Source organism: Ipomoea triloba, chromosome 3 (assembly GCF_003576645.1).
Source record: "Ipomoea triloba cultivar NCNSP0323 chromosome 3, ASM357664v1".
Lineage (NCBI taxonomy): Eukaryota > Viridiplantae > Streptophyta > Magnoliopsida > Solanales > Convolvulaceae > Ipomoea > Ipomoea triloba.
The window spans coordinates 1,144,770-1,162,618 of NC_044918.1; the positions used below are offsets into that span (position 1 = coordinate 1,144,770).

Below are 17,849 nucleotides of genomic sequence, written 5' to 3' on the forward strand. Positions count from 1 at the left end.
CAAGTTAGTGCTGAATGATACAGACATGTTCAGTGGTCAGCAATACACTTCATACTTGCAGCTAGCCTTATCCTGGCAAAATATTTAAATAAATCAGAGAGGATTGAAGAGAAAACATAACGAACACAGCAAAATTAAAAATGAGAAGAGAAGTATATCAGAGGTGTCTCCTTCTTCAGGTATTCTTCACATTCTCAGTAATAATAATGACAAATATGGTTTTCAAAAAAAAAAAATGACAAATATGGTGGTAGCTGAAGGTGAGAGTGCCGCTAACCTCCAAATCGTTAGCAACGCTTCTTCTCTCATCGCCGATTACATGGAAGTGGACGGCGGCGAAGAATCCTCGACGGATTGGGGAATCGGCAGAACAAATACACAGCCGCTTAGCGTAAGCTACTTGAAAGAAACATAAGCTACGTAAATCAAATGGGGAATCGAAGAACCTCGCAATTGCTCGCTATGCGTACCTGTCAACAGTAAAAACCTCGTGACAGATCCGACGCATCGAGTGCATTGTTTTCTTCCAGAAAATGGTCGTCCTAAGAGGTCCTTCAAGTTGGGGCTGAACGATACAGACGGCACGCACATGTTCATCGTTCAGCCATACACTTCATACTTGCGGCATTATCCTTGTAAAATATTTAAACAAATCCTTGATTGAAGAGAAAACATGAAGAACATAAAAAATTGAGAAGAGAAGCATATTATAGGCTATTAGGCTTAGGTACCAGACTGCTAGGAATCTCGTTCTCCTGATAATAGTAATAAGCACAAATATGGCGATAGCTGAATGCGTAATCGCCGCTAACCTCCGCATTATTAACAAAACTTCTTCTGTCGTCGCTGATTGCATGGAAGTGGACGGCGGCGAGGAATCCCCGACGGATCTGGAAACCGGCATTTTCTAATAATGACTCGAATAGTCCCAACAGCCCGACACTATTTGACTGATTTTAGTGTTACAATGTGATAATAATATTATTACGGAGTATTATAATATTAAACCAAGTAAAAAAAGTTAGTTGCTAGTTTTATTAAGTTGACCAGTAGTTGCACCTGTGCGATGCACGGACATTTAATATATGTTAAAGATTAAAAATAGTTTTTTAAAAAAAAGTATGATAGTATATAAATGAGATGTTACTATAATGAATTTGTATATTAAAAATTTGAAAATATGTGGTAATACAGTTTGATAGTTATATTTACCTTCAGTAAGGGCACTAATTGGTGTATTATTTGTAGAATAATTACCGACTCCACTGTTGTTTCTCAGAACAACATTATTACCAACTGGCATGATTGAAAAAATCGCTAGGCATTACTCAGGCGCTCGGGGAGCGCCTAGGACGCCTAGGCGGGGTTAATCGCCGCCTAGGCGCCCGTGTATTATTTTATTTTATTTTTTATTTTTAAAAGACTAATAATTATAAATTATATAATACTTTAATAGTTAATACTAAAATATTAAATATTAAATATTAACCTAAAAATATTTAGAGTTTGTACAATTTAGGGTTATTTCACTCAAAACGATGTTGTTTTTAGTGAAATAACCCTTAAAAAAAAAGAACAATAGTTAATCGTCCGACTTGGCGGCCTAGACGGTCGTTTAGTCAGCCAGCCGGCTAGACCACCATTTAAGGTGATACGCATTAATTAGCGCTTAGGCGGAATTTTTGCAACACTGCCAACTGGTGAGATATCATTGCAAATATTTGATAAGGGGGGGTATCTTTATCATTTTCTGCAATTAACGAAAAACATGAATATAAAACAATATTCTTTTAAAAAAAAAATAAAAGGAACAAACATAAAATAATAACATTTTTCAAAAAATAAAGGTATACGTAATAAATGTAAACTATCATTTATATGATATATGTTAACATAATATGGAACACAACAAATTTGTAATTAGGAATTTATATTCAGATTAAAAGCAAGTGTATGATATAACAACAAATATAAAAAGATAAAATTTGTATTCAACATATACCTATAACTAAATTCAGGCCCACATAAAAAATAATATAGTGCACAAATGTAGGCCGAAGATTACATACATTCAGCAGCCCAAACAGCAGCCCATGACCCGACCCATCTTTGGCCATATAAAAGAAATCTTAGCCTCTTCTCCACCTAAATTGACTGTTCTTCTACGCTGGTAACAGCGACAACTACCTCTCGATCTGTTCGAGAGAATCCCTTCAATCTTACCCTCTGTTTTCAAATATGTAGTTATTCCTCTGAATCCACAGCCTTTCTCAACTCGATTTGATTCTACTACTTCATAATCCATTCATAGATTGGTTCTAAAAGTTGTGGAAGTTTTCGACCTTTAATTTCGACTACGATCCTACAATTTCGCCGATCTCATTTTTTGCACCTTAAACCTAGAGTGAAAGGTTCTTAAGGCACGGATTATAGGTCATGTACGGAACTATTCAAGCAGCAACGGGGCAAATACTGTATAGCTAAGTCTACTTCCCTAAATCAAATTCTTATCAGTTCATTAATTGTGTTTCAAATTGAAGATTTCGAAATTAGTTAATGTATTTGTTATTAGATTACTTGATTAGTAAATGTTTTCGCTAAACATAAATACGGTTTTACTAATTTTTGATTTTTTCAAATTCAGGAGGAAAAAGTCGATATATAAATATGCAGACAGTATTGAAGAGACAGTTCTAGCAAATATGAATCGTACTTAAGGCAAAAAAACAGTAAGCTACTTAGAATTTGTTAAACATTCGTCAATGAATTTTTTTTTCGGTAACCTTTATAATTGATGTTGGTGTGGAAAAAAGGCTTTATTTGTTAATGTTACTGTGGTAACCTTTTACTGAAAATATATATCAATATATTTGTAGTTCTTATTATGTGCTTGTTTCATTCTTCTGTTGCATTTGGTGGTTTTATCTAAATATCATAGTTGTCAATCAAAAGCAACAATTTGTATTTGGATACATGAGGTTGTATAGTACAGAAAATTACATAAGTTAAAAAAAAAACCTAAGGTAGCCTGGTACATAAGTTTTCAAAGAACTCAAATAGCCTGCTTCTTCAGGAATGTTTAGCTTCACATATTGGTTGTTTCATGTGTCAGGGGTGATATCCTCCTATCTTGGTTGCATTAGGTCCATAGCTTGCCCTCCGTATAGTTAAGTGTAGTGTTACACCTCATCCTGCAAACAGTTTTAAGAAGACGGGGAGAATACAAAGTAGAAATATACATATTTTTGGTCAAATCAATAGCATAATTTCAATAGCATTTAATAAAATAGGTTCACCAATGAAAAGGTGATAATAGTCAGGAAACCTTTCACAAAACATTTTCAAGTAGCATTGTCAGAACTAAACCAAACAAACCACCCCAAACCATAATGTCGCCTAAAAGCATGGCAGCAACAACTGTGTCCAATAGCACTCACACAGTACTATTTAACCAAAAATTAACAGTTCATCATACAAAGTTCAGGTAGTGCCAAAAAAGCATAACAAAACAAACACCAAAGTATTCAAACTTAAATTACAGTTTCTCCTGTTTAATATTAGTAAACTTTGACTTTTTGATCTTATTTGATGAAGAGAACTGATCCAGGAGGCATCTCTTGGCAGTATCACTGTCCTCACAACGAACCACTTTTTGTTTCAACTCTTGTGTACTTGCTGGACTATTAACCTCATCACCTATCGAAGCTTCGTGAAAATACAAAAAAATAACTAAAACTACTTAGGCATAGAAAACAAAAATAGTGAATTCCCTTAGAAAAATGAAAAACAAATAGGGCAGTACCATATCTGATTCCTAAGATTCTTCTTCATCCTCTTCTATCATTTTGGACATCAAATCTTTTTCCTGGTTATCACTTAATCTCTGACAGTAAGTGGTTAGGTATGTTGTAAATTAATTATCTGGTAGTAGAGCATTACAGTAAGTAATTTAAAGAGTTGTAGTATACCTCTTGTTTAACTAACATATCAGAAATAGAAGAAACAACAACAGAACCACTCCTAAAATCAAACAGCCCTGTTGACTGGGACAAAACTGTTGCAGTACTGATACTGCGAACAGGACTGTGAACCGCTGATAACCTAAATTCAGTAAAACCAACCACTTAGCACAGTTTAATAATGTTAGGGTTGCAGGTGTAAGAAGAACAGAAATCAATAGTCTACATATTGATTACTTACTTGGGATGAATATATGTTCCCTGTTAGTATAAGGAAACCAAATAATACAAAAAAACATTAGAAACAAAAAGAGTGATAAATATAAATTCAAATCAGAGTGTAGATAGAAATTTTCAATTACCTCTACATCATGGAACAAACATTCATTACTCTTACTCAGTTTACTTCCTCTAGCTTCAGGGAATTCATATGTTCATATGTTTGTAACAAGTGTTTGAGATGGTGTAGTTGCAGGAAGTATGTGGGAAGCTGTCTATTCTCATGAAGCTTTATATAGAGTATGAAGAAATGATTATCTATTCTTGAGGAATGAAATAATTAAGAGTGTTGGAAGGAGGAAGATCAGCCAAAACGTTTCAGATTCCAAGATCACTTTGAAAATGTTTCATAATTTCGCAGCATGTCTCTTCTATTTTATATCTGATATCTGATTTTGAACAATACAATTCGAAAGGTTTACATGTATTATGGGTTATGTATTAAAAGGTTACCCAATCGATGTAATAAGTAGTCTGTAATTAATGCTTGGTTTGATTAGCCCTATTATTCATAGGTGATTCAAATATACAAACATTTTCAATACATAATTTGAAATAGGAATTCAATGCAGCATGCTGAATAGTCATAGATCTACGTAAAATAGTGTGAACACTAATTAATGAATCCGGATTATATTTACTACTGCAAAACGACACAGTTTTGTGTTGGAGGGAAATTGGCTTCAAGAAGTTGTTGCTTTAATATAATGATAGATGATAGATGATAGATTGTTAAATTAAAGTTAGCGGTAATAGTGTGTGATAGGTGTTAGTGGGTTAGTTTTTTTTTTTTTTTTTGGGGAATGGAAGGGACCATAGGTCCCAAAAAATTAATCAACATTACCGCCACATGTGGGTAGCAATCTGATGAGAGTCACGATCGAGAAGATTACGCAGAGCATTCGGCGGAGTATCCTATACTATCGTACCTCAGCCTGAGTCTTGACCCAAATTTGCTAAACAATCTACACATTGATTTCCTTCACGAAGTATGTGGGAGATACTAATCTCGTTGAAAGTTTCCATAAAAGTTTTGCTATCAGAAACCAAGGTAGAAGAGTCTGAAGAGCTGCTCAAATCCTTAGCAAGAGCATAAACTAAAGATTCAGAGTCTATTTCAACGACCACTTTGTCAAAGCACAGTTTTTAGCTAACAGGAGACCCTCCCGAAACTCCCACAGCTCGACGATGAAGCTGTTGGTATTGCCAATTTTAGACGAGAAGCCGACGATCCATCTCCCTCTATGATCGCGGATGATGCCTCCTACACTGGCCAGACCAGAGTTCGTCTTCCTTGCCCCATCGGTGTTCAGCTTCACGAAACCAGGAAGAGGTGGTGACCATGCAACCCAAGTTTGTTTCGCTGGGTTAGTGGGTTAGTATTTCTTTAGCCATAATTTGTTATTCTCTTTACTATAAATAGTGTGTGTTACAAAGTATTTTGATGTGATGAGAAGTAATAAAAATTCTTAAGTTTTTCTTTATGTTTTCTTCTTCTTTCAAATTATATATAGGTATATTATATTTAATATATCTAACATCTGGTATAAGAATATGTCAACCTTTCAATCTCGATATACTCAGTCCTAAATTAGATGGAAAATTCGATCACAATTATTGATAAATTATGATAACCACACATTTAAAAGTTAAAAATCTTTAGAGTTTTTTTTATCTTGATTTACTAGATGAAGCTGCTCTAACGTTATACAACGAGATCAATTGATCATAGGACAGATCCACCAAGGTGCCAATTACTTTATTTTTAGCAATTAAATAGTGCTCAAACAACAAATAAAGTTTGGGACATTTTAAAAGTGTCATACTAAAAAGTTGATCAGGCATTGAAAAAGTTGCATGTGAGCAATTAACTAGTGCTCAAACAACAAATAAAGTTTGGGACATTTTAAAAGTGCCATACTAAAATGTTGATTAGTCACATTGAAAGAGTTGCATGATGGATGTGAGATGACCTCTTAGTATAAAATGATTAATGTACGGGTTCTATGAACTTAGAAGACAAACATGAACGAAGATATTTGCGCAGAAAGATGTCCCACTAACATTTTCAAAAATAAAAAATAAAAAAAAATGTCCCACTAACTACTTTTAAGATCAAATGTATTCCACAATCTTCACCACAAAAAGTTCGAGGAAAAAAAAGGGGGTAAATAACATGTGTATAATTATTCAGCAGTACAAAGACTAGGCAATTAAAAAAGGTGTTCAAGTCAACGTAAATTTCCAACGCCGACAAGCCGACGAAATACACTAGTAATAGTAACTAGATTGAGATTCCAGTGCTAGAAAGTTTACCAACCTGGATATCACCTTCTCTCCACTAAGTCTCCTCTTTTAGGCTCAGAACTTGAACCAGTCGAAAGCATAAAGCATAACCCAATACCTCAACAGCAACAATATGCATCATTCCCTGCTTTTTATTCTTATACCTTGTATGTTGTTCCATGGTCTGATCACTTCTGATAGAAAGAATGCAATTGCTACTACAATCACAGTAGCAATCACTTTATTGAACATTGCCATCTATTACCTAAGGTGCCTCTATGAAGCTAACTCCACCAAAAGAAACACAACATCATGTTCCAAGGACCAAGCATTTCGTCAATTTTCACTTAAGGAGATTCAACAATACACCAACAATTTTAGTCTCTTGATTGGAAGGGGTGGATATGGTAATGTGTACAAGGGCACTATACATGGCAGTGCAACGACTGTAGCAATTAAACGTTTGAAGGAAGGGTCCAAGCAGGGAGAGGGGGAGTTTTGGACAGAGATCGAAATGCTATCAAAGTTTCAAAATGAACACCTTGTGTCCCTAATAGGCTTCTGCAATGAAGGTAAAGAGAGGGTGTTGGTTTATGAGTACATGCCTAAAGGAACTCTTGCAGACCATCTCCACAAATTTGATAGATTGGGGAAGAATGATGATCATCCTCTCTCTTGGGAAAAACGACTCGAGATTTCAATAGGTGCTGCGCGGGGATTGCATTACCTTCACACCTCCAAGCCTAAGGCGATACACCGGGATGTAAAAAGCTCAAACATTCTGCTGGATGAGAGTTGGGTGGCAAAGGTTTCAGATTTTGGTTTGTCCAAAATGGGGCCTGGAAACAAGTCGTTCACTCATATTAGTACAATTGTCAAAGGAACATTTGGCTACTTGGATCCTGAATACTTCACAACTTGCAGATTGACAACAAAATCCGACATTTATGCTTTTGGAGTAGTGCTGCTTGAAGTGCTCACCGGAAGGCCAGCACTGGATGAGAGGATTGTTGAGGAAGGGAAAAATCTAGCCATTTGGGCCATAGACTACCTGAAAAAAGGAAATGTTAATGATATTGTTGACAACTGTTTGGCAGGGCAAGTCTCTCAAACTTGTTTGAAGGCATTTGCAGAAATTGCAGAGAGATGTTTGGGCAGAAAGCCACACGAACGACCAAATATGACTGATGTGCTAACAAAACTTGAATCATTGTTGGAATTACAGCAAAAGAAGAATAAGAATAAGAAGAAGAAGAAGGATAGAAATTCCGAAAGCAAACCAGGTCAAGGGGATCTTTTGCATGTCCTGCCGATAAAGCCACCAAATACCAGAGCTTCTGCAACAAAATATGAAGGACTACGCCAATTCTCCATCACTGAAATCCTGCAGGCCACTCGCAATTTCAACAAGACTCGTATTATTGGTTTTGGGGAAGATGATGAGGTGTTCATTGGATCTTTAGATGGTGGTAAAAGTAATGTAGCTATCAGAAGGGCCACCAGTTCAGTGTGTCATGATCGCATGGATCTAGAGTTGCAATTTTACCATTACGATCTCCCTTTGCCCAGCCATGCTAATAATGTTGTCTCTCTGATTGGCTACTGCAATACTGATGATAAACATAAGATCTTTGTATATGATTACATGGCAAATGGGAGTCTGCAAGATCATCTCCATAAACCTTACAATAATCCTCTCCCATGGAAGCAAAGGCTTAAAATCTGCATTGATGCTGCGCGTGGTTTGTGCTGCCTTCACCATACCTTGAAGAAGAGCATTCTCCACCATGTATTCAACTCAAGCAACATTTTTCTGGATGAGAATTGGGTTGCTAAAGTTTCCGATTTTGGTTGGTCTAGAAGTAAACAACACTCTGGTTGGTGTAGAGGGGTAGTTAACAGTCCTGACTGTGGAATTCTGGATTCAGGAGATTTAGGTTTTATAACACCAACAGAAAAATCTTATGCATATGCATTTGGCTTACTGTTAATTGAAGTGTTATGTGCCAACAATGAATCGATACTCCAGATAACGAAGGATGTGGATACTAGAGCCTTCTGGTTCAAGTCACAAGGAAGAGGTAAGTCAGGTAACCATTCAATATATATAGACCCTGACATTGTTTGGAAAATATCACCAGACTGCCTTGAGATGTTCGTTGATACTATATGCAACTGTCTGCAACACGAATTCAGAGAAAGACCGACAATAAGTGAGATTTTGAAAAGTCTGGAGGGTGCCCTCAAGCTGCAAGAAGCATCAGATGGCAATATGCAACTGTCTGCAACACGAATTCAGAAAAAGACTGTCAATAAGTGAGATTTAGGTATCAGAATCCAAAAGTGAAACAGAAATGCACCATTCAGAAGCAAAATTTCTTTTTCTTCCATCCATCTAGCCTGCAAAATAAATTATATTGTAGCTGAACATGCTTGTTGGGTTTCTTACATTCGTTCTATACTTGTCCTCATTCCAGCTTTCACAAAAGCAACTTCACATTCTCTTCCTCTACTTCCTATGAATGCATGCGGTGCTGTTTGCCAGGTTATTGTTTCCAAGAAACCCCGTACATGCATTTACATCAACTAAGTTATTTAATCACAATTACGATGAATTAAACATATGACATTGTTTGTGGAATGATTGGATTTACGTGGTGGTTTCCTTGATAGGTTGCAGAGCCTCAGGTTAGTCGACTGTGAAATTAGTTTTGACTTGCTAAAGGAGCTTCAGGTTCTCTGAAACTAAAAACAGAAATTATATTGCTCTAGTGTATCAATGCCACCATTCAGAAACAGAACTTCATTTTCTTTCATCCAGCCTGCAAATTGTAGCTGAACATGCTTGTTGCATTCCTTACATTCTAAACTTATTATGCCATTATTTCATGAAATCAAGTTCACATTCTCTTTCCTCAGCTCCCTATGATTTTTTTGTCTATTAGCATTTTAAATCCCAAACATTAATCGTCAATAACTCGAACTTTACCATGAAGATAAACTCCAATTTCCCACACAATTTGTGCAGGCAGAACAAACACACAGCCACTTAGCGTGAATTATTGTTAGAAAGAGACATAAGAAAACAAAAAATATAGCGTGAATTGCTCGCTATCCGTACCTGTGACAGATGCGAGGCATTGTCTTCTTCCAGAAAATCCGAAAACGGCTGCCCTAAGAAGTCCGTCAAGTTAGTGCTGGACGATACAGACAGCGAAGGACATGTTCAGTGGTCAGCAATACACTTCATACTTGCAGCTAGCCTTATCCTGGCAAAATATTTAAATAAATCACAGAGGATTGAAGAGAAATCATAACGAACACAGCAAAAATTAAAGATGAGAAGAGAAGTATATCAGAGGAGTCTCCTTCTTCAGGTATTCTTCACATTCTCTGTGATAATAATGACAAATATGGTGGTAGCTGAAGGTGCGAGTGCCGCTAACCTCCGCATCGTTAGCAACGCTTCTTCTCTCATCGCCGATTACATGGAAGTGGACGGCGGCGAAGAATCCTCGACGGATTGGGGAATCGGCAGAATGCTTCTTCCTAATAATGACCCGACAACGGGCCATATTGTCTATCACGTGGAAAAGGATAGTGGAGCATTTTGTAATGCCTACAGATATCAGAGCTGCCTTCCGCCTGGTAGTCCCAGCAAGCCAATCAACTGCAAGAATCCTCGTGATCGAACGTGTTAAGCCCCGGATCAGTGATGCATTTATGAATTAATTTACGTTAAGTTCTAATTTAATTCCTACCTTTCTTAATTTTATTGATATTGTTTCTTTATCAATTTCTGCGCCTCGCTCGTCTTCGTGTCTATTGTATCTAGTTGTTTAGTTGATAATCAAATAGTAATGAATAAGAGTTAATTCTACTTGCCAAAGAACTTGGGGTCTAGTGGCACCCGGTGTCCTGATTTACACTCTCACATGATGATGAGAGTAGGTTTGAGCCTCAGTGGAGTTAATTATTGACTTTGTGTACCTTTAGTAGATTGAGAAAGTAGTTATGAACATATACTACATTTTTAAATTTAGTTCTAAATTATTGTTGTTGTCATTTAACATTCATATTATTATTTTTTGAACACTTTAAGTCTTTATCATAAATTTTTCTATTTTTGATAAAAAAAAATTCTCTCTTTATATTTTTCTTTATTATTTTTCCAATTTTAATTAGTTTAATTCACTTAAAACTTTACTAAAAATTGATTTAAAAATATGACTACTAAAAATTAAAGGTTATCTAAAATCCTAACTATATTTCATATATTATATACGGAGTAACATATATATTAGATATTTGATATCATATATTATATATTACATATATTAGATATTATATATTACATATATTAGATATTACAGAGTATATATTTATATATTATATATATACTAAATAGCATATATATGCCAATTACCTTATGGTCTAGTGGCACTCGGTTACACCCCCATGTGGAAGGGGTGTACAAACTTATTTCCTACGAATAAAAAAACAAAATATTGAAAAAAAAAAAGAGAGATTTGATAAAATAGCTAGCTGATTCGCCAAATTTGACTTATTTAATCACTATTAGTTGTTTGACTTGATAAAAATCAATATAAGTGTTTAGTTAATCAGTTTTTTTTTTTTGTAACTTCAAAATACTAAAATTCAAAAGATACTCAAAACAATGGTTCAAAATACTAAAATTCAAAAGATACTCAAAACAATGGTTTTCAATTAGTTTTTTTTGAGAAAAAAAATTATATCAAACAATTATCAAGCTAACAGTTAATTTACCAAACACACACACACACATATATATATATATATATATATATATATATATATATATTCCGCTAATGTTATTAATTAGTCATACCCTCTAACCCAATAAGCTAACAACAATACCAAATATGTTAACATTTTTTTGTCACACTTGGTGTTTTTACAAGAGTATGACTTATGTACTGCCCACATTTAATACATCAGGGGTGTCTAAATTAAATATGGGAAGAATTAAGGAGCTTCAATTATTGTCCTGAAAGAACAATTTTCCCCTTTGAAAGAGTTGGTACAGGTGCGACCGGACGACATAGCCCTTACTAGGATTATCACGGCCAATAATGCTTACAATCAATGCTATTTCCGCCGCCCTTTGTTGCAAGGCCACTGCTAACTCAAGATTCTTCACTACATCCGCCATGTCAGGCCGTTGCCGTGGTTCTCTACGCAAGCATCTTCCTGCGATTTCCACGAACACCTTCCAGCAGGCCCAGGGGCGGAGGCACCTTATGGGGTAGGGGGCCCTAGCCCCCCCTCCAACCCCCACTCCACCCCTTACCTCACCTTAAAATATTTTAATAAATATGTATGTATATATTGATATAGTAGCGATAAATACACTTTCACCCCCCCACCCGCCTTCCCCCCTAATTTTTTTTAAAAAAATAATCTATTATGTTTATATTAAGTGAACTCAAAATATATATTAAAGTTTAAATTCATTAAATAGAAAGAAATAAATCAAATAATTAAAGTCACCATCTTCTTTTTATCTTATTTCTTTTAGGCTAAAGTGTCATCCCGCACCACGAACTATATTGGATTATTCATGCCGCAACTTGAACTTTCATAAGGTTTATTTCGATACACAAACCATTACTTTTTTTTTTCATCTAGCAATTTTTACAGGTTACCTACAAGTTATAGGTAATCTATGCTGACTTGGACTTTTTTTTTTCTTCTTTTTTTTTTTTTTGTTTTCTTCTAAACCTTCTCCAGCCCAATAACCGGTACCGGAACCGTAAAATTAAAAAACAAAATTATATTTAGCTACTGCCAGTAGGTAGTAGCCAAAATAATAATAATAATAATTTATAATATGTTTTTTATAATAGCAAAACATATTATATATAAGTATATATATACAAAATAAAAAATTCATGTTGAATCGGAACCGGAACCTTATAAGGTTCCAGTTCTGGTTTGTGTAACTTTGGAACCGTGAACCGACGGTTCGGAACCGGAACGAACTGCGGTCACCCCTAGGCAGGTCGTCGATGGGCTCGGCGCACGCTGCCGCAAGGGAGGAGAGGAGCAGTGGATTGTGGAGGGGCTGTTGTGATTTGGTCTAGTGCGCACTGGTTCGGCTAAAGGCATAGGGGAGGGGCAGCGTGAGGCGTTGATTTTTGAAGTTTACTTAAAAAAATTTGGTTAACTTTAAAAGAAGATCCACATAAGCTAATTACATGTGTCATGTCATCATAGTAACCTGGTAACTTGTAAAAAATGCTAGATGAAAAAAAAATTAATCGTTTGTGTACCGAAATGGACGTTATGAAAGTTCAAGGTGCGGCATGAATAATCTAATATAGTTCATGGTGCGGAATGACACTTTAGCCTTTCTTTTATCAAGATTTTAATAATGGAGGGCATCAAATATCTATTTTATTTTAAAAAATCCCCAAATTTGAGATATATGCTTTAGTTTTATTAGTTATGTTGATTAATTAATTAATCATTTATTGTGTGTTTTAATTATTTATTTACACTTTGAAGATGTACATTTGCTTGTTTAAATAATTACTATTGAAATTGTCAAAAATTAATATTGATTGTTTAATTTGTGATATTGATTTTTGTCTTTATCTCTCAAATTTTGAAATATTGTTAATCAGTAAAATGAATATTAATTAATTATGAAAAAATTTGGTGACAAAATAATTGACAAAACTTTTTATTTGATAAAAATTGACAATTTATATTTAAATAAATGTTATTGTTCTTGTTGTTGTTGTTATTATTATGATATTTTGTGTTATATGAAAAAAATCTAAAGTACTGATCGACACTCGTGTCAATTTACTCATATAATTATATATAGTACGGTTAATTATAATGTCGACTAACACGATAAATTTTCTCTAGCATATTGGCCCCCCAACTGGAATTTTCTGGCTCCGCCCCTGAGCAGGCCGGAGACATTTGCCCCACCAAACACCCCTCAAACATTTGATCAATTTCTCCTTTTCTAATGCACTCTACCGCCCAAGTAGCGAGGCTGTGCTGCTCCACGACGAGTCTCATGTCCAGCGCCGGCCGACCGGAGAGCACTTCAAACAGCACCACTCCGAAAGCAAACACGTCGGATTTCGTGGTTAATCGCTTTGTGAGGAAGTATTCAGGATCCAAGTAACCAAACGTCCCTTTCACGTCTGTGGAGATATGAGTGAAGGAATCGTTTCCAGGTCCGATTTTGGATAACCCGAAATCTGAAATCTTTGCCACCAAATCTTGGTCTAGCAGGATGTTTGAGGTCTTGACGTCCCGGTGAATGACATTTGCGGCGTGAAGGTATTGCAATCCACGCGCGGCGCCGAGGCAAATGTTGAGCCGCTGTTCCCAAGAGAGACTGGGACGATTATCATCGTTAACCTTGTAGAGATGGTCCGCGAGTGTTCCTCTCGCCATGTACTCGTAGACCAGTAACATTTCTTCATCTTCGTTGCAGTAGCCGATTAGGGAGACGAGGTTTTGGTTTCGGAGATTAGAAAGCATCTTGATTTCCATCCAAAACTCGTTCTCTCCTTGCCTAGACTCCGCCCTGTTCAATCTCTTGACTGCAACAATACTATTGTTTGCTGCTCCGTCTTCAATGCTGCAATCTGATTCGTTAATGGAAGCTCGATAGACTTTTCCAAAACCGCCTTTGCCAATAACATAGCTCTCGTCGAAATCGGCCGTGGCCGATTTGAGCTCATCCTGAGAGAAATGTCTGCACAATTCCGACTGGCTAAAATCCAGAGCCTTTGAACTAGATTCCGAGCTGGTAACGTTCGTGGCGGAGTCTCTTGTAATTCTCCGTCGAAAATAAACCAAGAACACCAAGATCACGACCACCGCAACCCCACCCGCCACGCCACCAACAATGGCTCCAACTAGAACGGCTTGAAATGGAAATAGTATGAGAAAAGATGACTTGGGAAAAATAACAAAAAAAACAACTAAGGATAAAGAGGTATTTTAGGAGGTTGTAAATTCGAGTCGTGTGTTATCCACACTTTGCTACCTTCCAAAAGTGCTAGGAGCGTTGTAGCCTAGGTTTCCCAGGATAAAACGAATTTCGATCTAATTATTGAGCACTCAATAAAATAGACCCGGCGAACTAGAAACAAAGGTAGAACACAATTTTATGTAGAGTATGGCTAAACAATACTCCTAAAATAAGAGTTGTCAGGAATTGGACAAAGAATAGTAATAATAGAATAAACCCAAGTAAGATTGTTTATTTCTATTATACTAACTATGCCTACTGCCGAAATGGAAAGGGGGGAACAAAAGGTTTAAAGCTTTGGTTTTGAATTCTCTTTCTGTTGTGTGCTAATCTCCACGAATTGCACTCCCTTATATAGGGAAAGAAAGTCAGGCAAAACAAGGATTAGTGCACTAACCTAACTTACCCATTACAAACAATAATAATAAAAAATTGAATATGGGCTGCTAACCAAACATAATGGGGCGGTAAATAATATATAATAAAATAATAATATAACATTATTAAGATGAACAATAGGTACATTTTGAGAATCAATTTCTCATTCACCCATTTTCTACTTTATGAATACAAAATATTAATTTCTCCTACGGAGTCAAATCCACTTTAACCCAATTAAATTGGAAGTGAATTTCCATATTTTATACCATAAAATAGTCACTTAAAATGCAATATTATCCAACACGGCTTTCTTGCCAGAGATTTGTACAGGCAGCTCAAGATTGGGCCCCACTGCCATGCTCCCTTGCGTATCATTCAACTTGAAAATCTCTAATCCGTTTAAGAGCGCATTCGCCCACACAGGTCGGGTTGCCATGTTAGGCCTTATAGCAAACGAAACATTCTGCTTATTCCGGCGACCATCCATATCCGGCACATTCACCAGATAGTCCCTGAAGATCGGAATTTTGGAGCCGCCTGCCAATAAAAAAACATCAGTACGGCTATCAGCCGTTATATTTGCTATGTCCACCGAGAAAACTCGTTCATTGCCGCTATCGATTTCGATCGCAAACTCGCAAAAATAGAGCCTGAAAAGATATAAAAACCCTGAATCCACCGGAAACGTCCAATTGACAACATTGCTGTCATTGGCTATTGTCCTGGCGGTAGTATATACTATCTCAGGTGCAGAGTACGCCGGCGTATATGAAGTGTAGGTGATGTTGACATCCAAGGGAGGAGTAAAATATCCTAAACCGGTAACATAATTGTCGTCTGAATACCAGGTTCGGTCCATGCCGGTGTCATTCACCGGAAAAACTTTAGGTCCCCCAACATCCAGCCTGTACAGAGTCTCAAGAGCTGTGTTGTTGAAGATAAAATAGTTATTGTTCCCGGGGACCCACTTTATCGGGTTGTCATCAACGCCGGCGGCTTCTCCCCCAATGTAATAGCCTGTGGGAATGGAAACGATCTGGATTCCATTGACAAACGCAAAAGAGTTAGGAGAAGGAGTGAAGGTAATGTCGAGTCGATTGGCATCCACATTTACAATATACTCTTTTTCAACAACTGAGGCATCCGAGAGGGTGAGAAAGGCGCTGAAGTTAGCCATGAGAGTATACTCATTAGCGTTAACAGAGAAGAAAGAATCTTCCGGCTGCTGACTGAAGCCGGGAACGGAGTAATGGGTTTTAGGGCTAAAGTGGAGGCGGATGAACTTTGGGCCAGGAGAAACAGCGTAAGAGCGAGTGCACTTGTTTACGAAGATATGGACGGAGCTGTATGGGACATCGGGGATAGATGCGTTACCTGCTGCTACAGCCTTACCCTTGTAAGTTACTGATATATCTGGCTCATCTGGTAGAAGGCATTCAGGGTAGTAGGCGTCAGATGTCCAGTTGCGGCCATTGGAATCCTGCTTCGATGCTCCTCCGCAGTTATGAAGGATGTGATCGGGGGGAGTGTAAGCCGGCGATCCACCGGAACAGGTAGTTGTCGTGAGCAGGTGGAGAAGGAGGTAGATCATGGATAGCATGGCTAAGTTTCAGTGGTTCTGATTTCTGAAACAGAGGTTCAAGGAAGGCACCGTAATGACTTTAATTAATTAGATTGAGTTAGTTGACTTGAAGTCGTCGCCCACCATGGGAGACTAATACATGGGTTGTTATATCATCGGCACAACCTCTATTGGATGGGACAACAGGCACGAAGATTTTCCTTTTTTAAAAGCTAAGGATCAAACTCTTGACCTTTAGTTAAGGATGGATGATTCAACCAAACTCTCCAGGTTGATAATGCATTTTTAATATATCTTCAAATAATGTACTTTCAGCCGGTCCACATACCAAAAACGTAATTGTTATGGGAATGTTTTTATACTTGTTAATTTTCTTGAAGCTACAAACAAAAAGGTGCCTACCAATTAGGACCTTATGAATGGATGCTTCCATTGATTTTTCATAGTATGCAGCCAAAAAATGCAGTCTCTCATCGCCCAAGACTTTCAACTTGTCAATTCACTCAAACAACTTAAAATTCTGATCACAGAATAGCACTCTCATCCGGGAACTGGCAGGCCATGAATTCCACATTAGTAACTTTCAAAGAAATTCCAAATTTTATGAGAAAAGTTTTTAGATTGGTTGATGTCATTAAGAACAAAACAAGCATTAATTAAGTGATGTGGATTGGGTAGTTGAATATGCTTGCAACTTCATAAAACTATTAAAATGTCACTTTTATTTGAGCCAAGATCTCATCATAAGACTATGAATATCAATACTAATACTGTATGCTAAATTACTTAATGATCATATTATTATGGGCGACAAGAAGTTAAGTAATTGTTATTCCAGTCTTTTAATTATTCTTTTTGGAGCTCTCACATGCTCGAAGTGTGAAATTGGAGCTTTCATTGATTCCATTGGTGAGAGTATCCCATATCTTTTTATATTTTTATTTTTTTTTCTTGCATCTGTTAAAAAAAAAATAATCCAACTCATCCTTCCTCAAGTCTGTCGATCAGATCATTGCACTTCCACATTAGGCTATGTTGCTCACCGTCCGGCCACCATCATCCAATCAACCACAACCTTTACCTGCAACCACAGCTTAATTTCTTTACTAATTTCATTGTGTAGTTCTAATTTTTAAAGTTGTTATTTTGTTAGTGGAAAAAAAAAATTAGTGGAAAGAATCCAGAAAAAAAAAAAAAAAAAAAAAAAAAAAAAGATAAAAGGAGTGGAAAACACAGCAAACCTCAGCTCGTGCCTGATCCGAGCATCGTTTTCTTCCGGAAAATGGCTGCCCCAGCTCAAATTAGTGCTGAAGGATAC

At 36.6% G+C, this 17,849-nt stretch overlaps 3 protein-coding genes and 1 long non-coding RNA gene across 5 annotated transcripts; 1 reads left to right on the forward strand and 3 right to left on the reverse strand.

The window, feature by feature from the left end:
* Positions 1 to 3,420: 3,420 nt before the first annotated feature.
* LOC116011967 lies at positions 3,421 to 3,874 on the reverse strand. The gene is made up of 2 exons (XR_004097110.1): positions 3,803 to 3,874; positions 3,421 to 3,705 (listed from the first exon to the last, which is right to left on the reverse strand). It is a non-coding gene; the product is annotated as an uncharacterized LOC116011967 (long non-coding RNA).
* A 2,746-nt stretch (positions 3,875 to 6,620) lies between these two features.
* Positions 6,621 to 10,119, forward strand: LOC116014092 (wall-associated receptor kinase 1-like). 2 transcript variants are annotated; one of them, XM_031254086.1, is made up of 2 exons: positions 6,621 to 9,069; positions 9,198 to 10,119. In XM_031254086.1, exon 1 carries the CDS (start codon positions 6,658 to 6,660, stop codon positions 8,842 to 8,844), a length of 2,187 nt encoding a protein of 728 aa, XP_031109946.1. In that variant the 5' UTR covers positions 6,621 to 6,657; the 3' UTR covers positions 8,845 to 9,069; positions 9,198 to 10,119. The 2 variants fall into 2 exon arrangements, with proteins under 2 accessions (XP_031109946.1, XP_031109947.1); XM_031254087.1 differs by having other exon boundaries at positions 9,553 to 10,119.
* Positions 10,120 to 13,403: 3,284 nt separating this feature from the next.
* On the reverse strand, positions 13,404 to 14,978 carry LOC116012042 (receptor-like protein kinase FERONIA). Its single transcript, XM_031251512.1, has 2 exons — positions 14,975 to 14,978; positions 13,404 to 14,461 (listed from the first exon to the last, which is right to left on the reverse strand). The coding sequence occupies exons 1-2, from the start codon at positions 14,976 to 14,978 to the stop codon at positions 13,404 to 13,406; spliced, it is 1,062 nt and encodes a 353-aa protein (XP_031107372.1).
* A 180-nt stretch (positions 14,979 to 15,158) lies between these two features.
* LOC116014093 (probable receptor-like protein kinase At5g38990) lies at positions 15,159 to 16,693 on the reverse strand. The gene has a single exon (XM_031254089.1). The coding sequence runs from the start codon at positions 16,547 to 16,549 to the stop codon at positions 15,230 to 15,232; it is 1,320 nt and encodes a 439-aa protein (XP_031109949.1). The 5' UTR covers positions 16,550 to 16,693; the 3' UTR covers positions 15,159 to 15,229.
* Between the last annotated feature and the right edge of the window lie 1,156 nt (positions 16,694 to 17,849).